This window comes from Acipenser ruthenus, chromosome 27 (genome assembly GCF_902713425.1).
Source record: "Acipenser ruthenus chromosome 27, fAciRut3.2 maternal haplotype, whole genome shotgun sequence".
In the NCBI taxonomy this organism is placed as follows: domain Eukaryota; kingdom Metazoa; phylum Chordata; class Actinopteri; order Acipenseriformes; family Acipenseridae; genus Acipenser; species Acipenser ruthenus.
Genome location: NC_081215.1, coordinates 17,797,066 through 17,809,176, shown reverse-complemented (window position 1 = coordinate 17,809,176; position 12,111 = coordinate 17,797,066). Strand labels below are relative to the sequence as shown.

General features: G+C 39.5%; 1 protein-coding gene across 5 annotated transcripts in view; it reads right to left on the bottom strand.

The window, feature by feature from the left end:
• Nucleotides 1-12,111, bottom strand: part of LOC117432290 (MOB kinase activator 2-like) — an 85,222-nt gene that overhangs the window by 3,345 nt on the left and 69,766 nt on the right. For all 5 annotated transcript variants that reach the window (XM_034053980.3, XM_034053979.3, XM_034053978.3 and 2 more), the window contains exons 2-3: nt 6,032-6,192; nt 4,669-4,762 (exon numbers count right to left, since the gene is read on the bottom strand). In XM_034053980.3, coding sequence (XP_033909871.1) covers nt 4,669-4,762; nt 6,032-6,192 — 255 coding nt within the window. The remainder of the gene's footprint in view (nt 1-4,668; nt 4,763-6,031; nt 6,193-12,111) is intronic.

The following is a 12,111-nucleotide window of genomic DNA, read 5'->3' as shown; positions in this document are numbered from 1 at the left end:
AACAAGCCAGCTTCTGTAATCATTAACTTGGTTAAACACACATCTCCAGACCTACTTTATTACTCTAAGCAACCTGTCTGAATTCATGTTCACATCATCCTTTTTTTCAAGGTTGAGCAACAGTAAAGAGCAACAGTCATTTATGAGAGTTAATTTGTTAATCATTAGTTTGTGAAATTCCTGATAAATAAAAAGTTCACTGGTGATGTCAGTTTTGTGGTCTCCACTTGCATGAAAAGGAAATGTGACTATTACAAAAACACTGTGGAAGTCTAAAAAAAACACACACATATTCAGTGATACAGCTTTATAAATGTAATGTTCAGTATCACACTAGCATAACTTGTACTTGATCCATCCATTTAAATAAGCATGGATTTAGCAATGTAGATTTTTTTATCACTTCAAATTATCAGTTTTACTTTCAAATGCTTGAGTTAGGCCCTAGTTCATACTTGTTTGTGATGTTGGTACAATAAAACAATGTTTTTTTATTTGATCAATTATTCAATAACACACTGAAATCTCCTGCAGCCACACATCCAAACTGCTCACCTGTCTGGCTCTGGGCATGCGATGTGCTAGTTCTCATACAGAGATTGGATTATTAAACTACACAGGAGTGCAGTACACTGTAGTTGGAGCCATGGTGTCTGATATTTAAAAGTAGCCTAGAGCTGTGCGCTAGTACCAGAGTGAGAGCCAATGATGCTGTGCTGGAGCTGTACAATTCAACAGCAGGGTTTGTTTTGGGAATCTTGTTATGGCAACAGTCTCAATGGTATCTTGTTTACAGTACTGTGCTTGGCTGCAAAACTAGGACTTCACCTCAGTACTTTTAGGGAGAGAGGCAGAGGGGAAGAGAGAGGTAGAGCAAGAGAGAGACAGAGAGAGAGAGAGAGAGAGAGAGAGAGAGAGAGAGAGAGAGAGAGAGAGAGAGAGAGAGAGAGAGAGAGAGAGAGAGAGATCATATGAAAATGTTGCTGCTTTCCCCATGTGATGTTAGATAGATTAGATCTATACACAACCATTGTGTGATGGATTTTTTTAGCTATTAGAATCGTCATGATAGAGCTCTGGATTGTGGACGCATGTCTTATTTTCTCCACCACAGGGCTGCAAACAAATCTCCCTGCTTGTGTCCTATAAGGTGAGAAGGGTTAATTATCACCATGTATACATACCACAGAGCTAATGACCCTCTCTAATCCCGAATAAAACAGAAGCAGGTTAAACGTAACCAAGATACTCCAAGGTAGAGCAACAGGTGACCATACCCGTTCCAGTAAAAATACACCCTACCCCCCCCCCCCCCAACACAGTGGCAATGCAGTTCTTATTATTGTACAGTTAGTTCAATTTTAGTTGATTTGTTGGCTCTTACGATTCTAGTATTGTTTAAGGAACTTAAGATGCTGTGCCTAAATTATCTCCCCATTGTTAGATTAACAGCAAACTAAATATCCCCAGGGGGATAGATGGTGCAGGGGACCAATATCTTCATGCTTTTTTATTTTTAGGGCAAGGTTAGAAATTAGCTCACATCACTTCACACCCTCTCAGTCCACATAAACATCTGGACCACTAGCAGTTCAGTGTCTGTTTGAGAGACACCCAGGGCAGAATGATGGTAATGCATATTGGAGTAAGATTTACTGGAATTTGCATGTTAAATGACTCTAGGAAGTTTGGGAACATATTATTCACTGCAGATCTATGTAAGCATATTTTCTGACTAATTACATATACTTTGTAAAACCACAGCATGTTGGCTCCTGCCTGCAGCTGATGTAATTATAAAACTTGTTATCAACTTGTATTCTTTTTTTTTTTTTTTTATTAAATCACACAAGCTTTCCAGAGACATTTGTTGCTGGAAGCACACAGAGGCTGTTGTACAGTAAAACCAATGGGTTCCCATACCAGCTGGAATCCACACAAACTGATCCACTGGACAGATAACCAATAGATTTGAACACACTGCCAGCTCACTATTGACAGTCCTTTACTGTATACGATACCCAGTCAAACAGTGGAGACGGGTCTGAACAATAGGAAGGCATTTCAAGACATACTACAGCACACATTCTGTCCAATGCAAAGTGCACTCGATACACTGTAGTGGGGGCAGTCACACTTGCACTGAAGACCACCTGTCTGCAATGAAACCTGTCTGATGAATCCCAGTCCACTGTATTTTCTGTATTTATTTTTTATAAAATCTCGCAGGATTTTATCTGGGTTTATTCACATAAATACAAAAGGTGATGTAAATGATAATTTTTTGCTAGTTTTCCAGGTTACAGATCAGGTGTAATATTGGCGGATGGGCGAATGTTTAATTTGGGATATGTTGGTGAACTCTTATGACACGCATTCTTTTTAATAGCGTGCCTGCCTAGACCAGTGGCTGCCAGGAGATAAGACACCTGGTGGAGCAATGTTCTTGTTTCGCTGGAGTTCTGAAATACCACTCCAGCAGGCTGCATTCCTCCTCTGCTCTATTCTGTATACAACAGGCAAAGATATTTCTTATCTAGCACAGGGGTTGTTTACATTTAATGTTTTTTTTATTTTTGAAAAGCGATAAATCAGAAAATGTTCAGAAAGGTTTGGAAGCCTTTATCACAGAGCAGCTCGTGATGCACATCTTCGGATAATCCAGGGCTTGAAAGAAACGACATTCCCACTGGGACTGTATATAGTGGCTGCTGCATTCCCAGACAGCGGTCACATTCCCAGACAAAGCTACATTAAAATGCCTATCAGCAACGCAGTCGAAAAGCATTTGGACCAGATAAGAGATAGCGGCACCAGTGATTTTAAACCTGACTGACTGCTTACTTCTAGGGCAAATGATGGGTTTGAATAAACATTATCAGGGCATTATGTGGGCACAATAAATGCCCACCTCCCCTTCAAAAATATGCTATTTCTCCAATAAACATGCAGTCCTGCCTGTGCACATAACAGTAGTTTGTGTACCCACCCAGTTTGGAAGGTGCTGTAACCCCCAATCCCACCTGCATAGTATCTTTCATTGCACTATTGTTAATGAACAAGGTTAACATTAAGGATATACTATTGCTTAGTATTCTGGTGACACCCTCAGTGGAATTACACCCCTATTATATAACATTGCTGGATCTGCATTATTCCTTATATTAATTGCACGTCAGTATTTCAAGAATAAGGCTGCAGGTAGATGTAAAGGATTTTGCTTCCCCCTAGACTGGAGATAATAGATGCTTGGTGTTTGTCACAGATCTATGCTGAGGTCTTCAAAAAGGGTCACTGTGCTTGTACTAATTACAAGGCAAACAGAAGGTTTACACAAACTGAGGGCTTCTTATTAAGTTCCAACAGGGTTAGCCAGCTAAACCAATAAGACGTGCAAACTTCCTCAACCAAGTTAGATAGTTAAAAACATGAGGTAAGTGCATTTGCATTGCACCAGTCTCCAAGGTACTAAATCAGCTAGGATTGTAAAGGAATAAGTCTGGAGTTCCTTGTAAATCGCTTGGGTGGGTGCAATGCTTGCCTAGGAATTAGATGAAGGTGGCTTTTTGATCCCCAATAAGAAAACAGTACGCTAGGATTATATTAGGACTGCTATATACTGTAAATCATGGTAGTCTATAATGGTCCCTGATTGTTAAATAACATGCAGAATGTTTGCATGCATACCAATTTATTGATTAGTTGTAGCTAAATTCATTACTGGTTTCAAAGCTATAACGTTTTTAAGAAAAAACATTTAGTTACTTGGGCAATCCCCGACATAAGATAATGTCTGACACACATCTTTCTAGATCAAGAAATGTATATTGCACGGTTCTTTCACAGAAGACTTGCATGCAGGCAGCTTCGGAGGTTGCCCTATATGTAAAGCATTTTTTTTGGTTTGTTTCTTTGCGCTTGCCTTTGATGAATCCCCTTTTCTTTCCCTAAACATTTTTTTCTAATACACAGACAGGTGCATGCATGTGCAGATCTCTTGCATTACAAAGGCACTGTTAGATCTTCACAGCTGCACAAAGGAGAAGGCGACAGTACAAAGTTGTGTATTTCTGGCACCTCAACGAAAAGCATATTTGTGGTTTATTTTATATTACAGAAATAACCCTTTTTGCTTTGCCTGGTTGATCAAGACTTTTGAATCCCTGCAGCAGCTTCCATGGTAGTCGGGGTTGAGGGCTGGATATCTCCGGCACCTTTGTACCACAGACCTTTGGACCCATGCTCCAGTCCTCATCAGAATTGAGACGCATTTAACAGTTGAGCAATTTATACATGTTATAAATGTTGCCTGCTGGCCCACTAGAAATACATATTCTATCCTTACCTTGTTTTTATCTGAAACAGTAGGGTTCCTCTTTGTTGTTGTGTACATGATACAACTCTGTTCATAGTTACAATGATATCCTCTTTTGTTAGTACAGCTTCTTTTAGATACTTCCAGTCTAAGAGCAACTTTTTTGTGTTCTGGTTCAGTTAAGATGTGGATTTGGGCCACTGTTGTAGTTGGAGGTCTCTGTGTGGTCTCTTGTCATGTGCATTCCGTTAGCATCTACCAATATTCTTTGTTGTTTTCTAGGATTGTCACTGCTCCATGTTAAATCTCATTGTAAATGTGTACTTCTCTGCAAAGAAAAAGTAGTTACTTACGTATTGCATGCTGACATGGCCTGACAGGTCTCCCCAGTACAAAACTCTGAGATTGTGCTATACTGTAGGTTTATGAGATTGAAGAAGGTTGTTGCTGTTAAATGAAAGAAAAAACAAGACAAAATATTGGTAAGACCGGTGCCAACAGAGGTAACCACAAACCTTCAAAAATGAGCCCCACAGTTAAACCCTGCAGAATCTGTTAGACAGAAAAAGCATTCTATCATGCAGTGCTCTACCCCTGACACACACACACACACATACTCACGTCACTAAAATAAATCCTAGGTTTTCAAAATAACAACACCGTTTTAATTACTGTTTGTGACACAAATCAAACTATTCACTGAACCCCAATTGCAAAGCCCCACTTTGCTGTACTATCTCTTATAATGAGGTACAATTACCTTACAGCCTCTGTACAAAGACGCTTGCAATAGCACCTCTTTTCATATGAAAACACTAAACACTAATTATAAGGCTTAGTCATTATACTGTTCTGTGCATATAAACAAACACCCTCTATAATAAGACGACTTCAAAACACTACTTTAGATGAAAAACAGGGCAGCTTTACAGTTCTGCCTGAAGTTAGCTTGCAGGTATGATACATTTAACACCACTGTAAAGGTCTTTGTTGGCAGGCAATGCAAACCAAAGGGATACAGAGTTTGCCTGAAGACAAATCTTTGTCTTATGTATGCAACTTATCTAACATCCCTTTGTGTCCCCCTTGCTGTATGAAAACAGGCAACAGCATGTTAATTTCTATTTTGACAGAGAGCTTTCATTCATTAGGGCAATATAAAACGAATTAAGGCAATATCTCATTATTCATAACACTCAAATAATACTGTACGATATACAAAAGTAGGAAACAGAAACTTGGTAATAAAATTAGATAGGACAATTGGAGGAGAAGCCCTTGTCTTTTGTATGGTGTAACGCGTTTCGTTTCAGTACTACAACAGAGGAACATTACTGTAAATGGCAAAAGGCGGCAACATTGCTCAAACATCAATTGAAAATGTACTGAATTGTTTGGGCTGCAGCTGTAAAGTGACAGACATTTCATTCAGTACTACATGATCCACAGTACAATACAAGCAGTGTGAACCTCCGCATATCCGAACCACTTGGGACCGGAGACTGTTCACATTGCTACTGATTGTCAACTGTACCAAGTTATGTTTTTCATGCCGATAAGTTTATCAAAAAATAAGTAATAATCCATAACAATAAAGAGACATGCTTATCACAAAATTACAGTATCAAAGTTGGGCTTGTACAGCAGCTATCGGCATGCATTTCATGGTATAGGTCAGGATTTGCTAGTCTGGTGAGGCCAGCTCCAGTGACTTACTATTGCTTGCTAGCCATTCGTTGAGATCGATTTCTCTGGGTAACACGACCAACTCCTTCAGGTCTATATCGGTGACCCTGACTTTGGTGTATTCGGTCTCTAGGTAGAGCTTCTTTTCCTCTGTGGGTGGCTTCTTACCATTGGGCTTCGTTTTAGACTTCCTGCGAGAAACACAAGGAAATAGAGAGAAGTTAACTTTCTCCAATAGCTTGCACAGCTAAAGGATAGAGAAAGCAGAGTAGTCTAGTGTTAGATGCTATAAAAATAGAAAACACTCTAGAAAGAAACAAGCAAGACAAACCTAAAAAGGTGTATTGCACAGTATTTATCTTTTTATAAACAATAAACTGGGCTATTTTTGTTACACAACATTGTAATTTCCCATTTTGCTGATTAACAGCAGGTACATAAACACTGAAGTTATTGTTTTTACTTCCAGTGCTATTTTTAACACCTGAACTCCACTTTTACAACCAAACTGCAGATCTCAAAAAACCTTCAGAGGTCATGAGCGACAAAGCTGGGAACAGCAAATAAACCACACCAGGATGTAAACTGGGATTTCAAAATATATGCACACAGTACATACACTTTAATAGAGACACTGCTGTTTACTTTACAATACATAAAGACCAAGACCTCCTCCTGATTATTTCTTTGCCTGGTATTTATGTTGCTATCTGACACTCCGAGACAACTTCCTTTAGGAGTTCCTGGAGGAGAGGTGCTCATTGGTAATGATCGCCAGTCAACCAGTCCCTTGAGATCAGGATCAATGATTTTCTGCTCACTTTTATTCAGCTCTGCTTGACCTTGTGCTTTGCCTTGATCACATGACCATGAACCTCTGGTTATTACTGTATTTGCTCCGTAACAGCAGAACGAAATTGAAAATGAAACTGATCTAAATGCTTATTCAACGGATCTAAACACTCATACCAATGCCATTTAAAAAAGTTCAAGATAGAAGAGCCCACATTCATTTAAAGATTTTGGCTTTCATCACCGTGGTAAACAAAGGGCCCAGTTTAAATGATGTAGGCTAAATGAAGACTATCGGCAGAATTGTTTGAATAAACCCCCAGTTCAAATAGACCTACTAAACTCAAGATACTGGATAGTAGTTTTAAAAAGCACTGGTGTCAAATGATACATAAAAAGGTATCAATGCACACCTCTGTTTAGAAGCTGCTTCCTCTTGTGTACTGTACGTCAAAATGCCACAACTGCAGTGATATTTTGCCCAAAAATAACAAACCAGCCCCCTGGCTGTTCTACAGCGTATGGGGTGTACAGAGAGGGCTCTGTATGTCCTGCAGACAGGGAGACGCTCCTGACCTTTACACAGCTGGCCTGTGAGAGGCTCTGTGTCATTCCAGCACCAAGCCTATGGTCTGCCTGCCCTTTCCACACAAACCCTTCCTTTGTGCAAGTCTGCTGCTGTGTACACTACCTGCGCTGAGCGCCTTTCAGTACACACCTCATCTGTATATACTACAGAGGACCAGCTCACAGAATTAACAAGAGGGGCTCTCAGCTATTTATAAATGGGCATTCAAGAACACTAGAGACATAAGGACTGCTAGCCCATATTAGTTCATGCATTAACTGATCATAGAACACTAAATATCTAAAGACGCTATCAATGAAAGTTCATTCAGAACCAAAAGCAAAGTGATAGTATTAACGCTGTGCATGTTCCACCATATCTAATTCAAGCCTTTAATGCAGAATTAAAAAAAAAAAAACACTCAAATCCGATTCTAAAAACTTCAAAAGTAGACTTTAACAGTCCATGACAAATGATCAAATGGCATGGCAAATGATCATCCACATGATCCCTTGCAATACAGTTCGTATTGCATTGTGACTGCCGCAAATGAGCATAAATGCTATGTGTTGTGGTTGTACTGTATCGTCACACCAAAATATTTATAAAGCATAAAAGAACACAATTAAGTAGCACACTAATATATGAATAAAGGCTTTTTCTTCTTTTTAATTGATTGTGTGGGTGCATACCTGAACATGGTGGCCCAGAAAAACAGGTAAGCACAAATGAAGCTGAACCAGTAATAACTGTTTTTGTTTCCGCTTGCAAACACCTTGGAGGAGCAGTGAAATATATCCTGGTTAAGAAGCAGGTGTTCAAAATATTGCTGGATCTTTTGGCTGAAACCTAAAAGCATAAACTGCAAGTTTACTGTATACCAGCCTGTCTGGTGGTCTTGTGTAAACTTTTGCTTTACTGCACATCATTTTTACTGATAATGATTTTTTAAAATTTTTTTAGAAGGACACCAAATGGGGACTGCTGCTACCTAAAGCAGAGAGGAATTTGTTAAACAGATATCGTGTTATATTTCAGTTTAAAATCGGGTATGTAAAATCTAAAAGAGACTATACTACTAATTTTCAATTTAGATTCGCTGAAGTATACTAGTATATTAAAATTACTGCATGCATATTGTTTTCTTAGCTGTTTCAAGGAAAAACTACAGGGTCAGGTCTCCAACTCTTATAGTAAGGAAACTAATATATGCTAACGATGCCTTCCGCTGAGTTCAAGTCACAGAGCATCATATTGCCATATCTTTACAAAGCAGCAAAGTCTATACAAATTCATTCTTTAGAGATGAATGTAATTGGCTTGTGGAGACGACAACCTCATCAGTAGCCAATAACATACAAATGCCTGTAGGTTGGGTGGTGCAATCATCCATTGCTTACAGTTTATGCATGTTCAGTTATTGGGAGAATGGCAAACACAAAGATGGCATCTATGTCAATCAGATAAATAACTGCATCGTCACATTGTACCAGCCTGGGTTACTGCTTCATCAAGAGGAACAGTAATAACAAATAAGGACACTATACTGACGACTGCCAGCAGAGAGCTGTCAAATGTTTCTCCCTTTGTAACCGTTTTCTGGCATGTTGGTTTGTAAGCTATCTAGAATCATATAAATGGTTGATCTGTACATGGACGATGGGCAACAGCCAGGGATATACAGTAGGTACAGTACAGTATGAGTTTGCATTTGCACTGAACTGACAATCCTGCAATGTAACTGCCCAACATATTGATTACTTTACTACAGTGAATGATCTCTAATACAGTCCCTTTACAGAAAATGTAATTATTAACCAATAATTAAAACTACCTTTTTTATTCAAATATCACAGATAGACTACCATTTAATATTATTGGTACAGTACTCTTAATATACTGGCCAAAGCTCAAATTGCAATGTCTAGGAACCTACTTCGGACAACCTTTGGCACACCCACCCATTGGACTGAGTAACAGGCCCTTTTGGTTGTCGAAGGCTAAAAATACACCTCCACTGCCAGAAACCCTTATTTGTGGCTCCTGTCCCAGCTTTCCGGCCTGTGCTTCCACACCCTCTATTAAAACAAAACAAATCTTTTAAAAGGAACCGTGTCTGATTCCTTGAACACTGCAGCCTGTAAGCAACCCTTTCCAGGTCTAGAAAGACTGCAGGTTATATGGACCATGTTTTATTTTTTCTTTATCAAGTCCTTGCCAAATCCACAAGCTTAAAGTCATGCACTATTGGTGATGCTTTGATTTCAGGTATATAAAAGAAATACTACTGTAGCAAGGAAATGCTAGTCAGTCTGGTTCCCCAATTGCAATGGTTGAGGGACAGTTCTGGTTCAAAGAAGCAGTATCTACTGTAACTGGTCAGGTCCAAGAATTGTTAACAAGATCTTCTTCGCTATACATTTCCAACCTTGGTTGCTACTTTGCCACCTAGGACATTCAGCCTAAACTGTGCAGTTTGGGGTTATATCAGTTTCTAAAACAGTCCCACCCAGCTGTTGACCAGGTACGTACTGCCCTGATGGAGCTCCACAGCTGGGCAGCTCTGGGGAAGAAAATGCTTATGGGTAAAAGGCTCAAATCACAAGGTGCTCAAGGCAATTCAGTGACCCCAAAATGTAGAATAAAAGAAAAATATTTTTCAAACGACATTTGTCATTTAAATTATTTTTGAAGACACTGAAAAAGACTTTTCTAAATTCAACACTGTTGGATATAGTTACTGTATGGATTACTCCAGAATTTCCCCAGCTATAAATTATTATCCCAAAGGGTGGTCAGAAGCCAATGCTCATATCCACTGAATAACTAGGGGGAACTCTGACTCACTGCATCTCCTTTAATTGTCCACTGACTCTTTCAATTATTACACAAACACACAAAGGATATCCTGCAGATCACTGAGAGTGAAGTCTGGCAGTGAAAATCCTCTAGACACGGAGAGAAAACTAAATAGCTGCCAGACAATCTAAACTGAAAGGGGGGGGGGGGGGGGGGGGGGGGGGGTTAACTAAGGATTTGTAATCCCACCCCAGGACAGAGGATTCAATTCTCTTTGGTCCCCATAAACAGAGTTGGTTGGGTGTGACAAAAATATCAGTTACCAAGGTTTAGGCAAGAACAGTGCACCAACACTAACTAATTTTGATAATGTTTCACATCCCAATATGAGGAAATATTAAATTATGTTATTCACTTGCCCTTGTAAAGCAGGCTGTGTGGGTTGTGTGGAGTTCTAATGTAACTGGAAGGAAGCTTGTCATCAAACCTCTAAACAATTAAAATCAAACCGCACAGAAAATATGTAGATCATCATGTCTTCAAAACAACATGCCTACAGAATACAACACTAACTGACACACACAGAGTTCACATTCCTAGGGGATTTGGGCAGATCTTTCTCTGCATGCTCCGTCCTGTCTGCTTTTATACACCAATGTTTCTGGAATTCATAGTGTAATTTCCTTTGTTTGGGTCAGGCCAGGGCAGCATCACAGCACACCTGCAGTTTATGGGATAAACAGAAGATGTTTGAAGATGCCGACCAAAAGTACTCTAGATCTGGTGCCGCCACTTAGCACTGTGTACAAGATGAGGGTAACACAAAAGCACTAAGAGTAAGATCCCGGGCTTGATTCAGATGTGCAGATTAATCATTGTGTGGCCTTGGAGAAGACACCTGACAGGCACAGCCAGGTTGCATTTAGTCTAATCAGATTTTAAACGACAAATTAAAATCAATCTGTGCACTCAGCATGCAGAATGCATTCACGCTCCACTTTGCTGGCATTCCCCAGCATTAGTTTTAGTTGTATTAACACAAGCTTTCTCCTCTCTTGTAGCCACTAGCCACTTTTCACAATGTTACTCTGAGCCAAACAGGTGTGCCTCATTCAAGCAAAACAGAAAATACCTGTGGAGACGATAATTACAATTTTATAATATTTTTGAAAGCCATGTAGTACATACACAACATTTTAAAGTTGTTTCCAAATATGGCATCATCTTTTTTTTTTAATCATATTAAAAGACATATGCTTAGAAAACACAAAGGTCTGCAAAACAATCAACCACCAAAACACAGAAACTCTTAGAAATAAAGTAAAAGCAAATAAAATAAACCTCAAACAAAAGACATTAAAACACAATTCTATTTCTGTAACAGGACATAAAAGAGCAAGAGGGTTAGGCAGTGCTTGGGCAGCTAATGGCAACACTCCAGTCAAAGGAATCCAGAGTTCAAAGGCCAGAGCACCCCAGGACAGCTGGATGAGCTTTGCTCAGGTGACTTTTACAAGGCCCCGAAAAACAACTAGTGCAGTATCCATATCCACTGCCTGCAGGGTTCCCTGTTGTGTATCATTGCCCCCACCTCCATAGCTGTGACAGCTTGGCATTCATTATTTACAGCACTGTGTCCGGTGCTGGAAGCATACAATACCTTTTATGGTAAAATTTGCTCTGTAAGAGAACCCATTGTGAAAAAAGTAAAGAATAATATTAATGTTCCTTGGCAGAGGACACGCTTTTTCCCCCTCCTTGAATAAACTCAAAAATCAAAAAAAAAGTTTCATACCACTATTAGACCTGAACAGACTGGGAAAGTGTCACGTAGGAATGCATTGTATCTCTATTACGCGAAACAGCAGAGTGCATTCACTTTCCCTGGGCTTGTTAATTTGAGCACCATGAAAAATACAGGGGGAACACTAAAACAGATTTTCAAATGGAG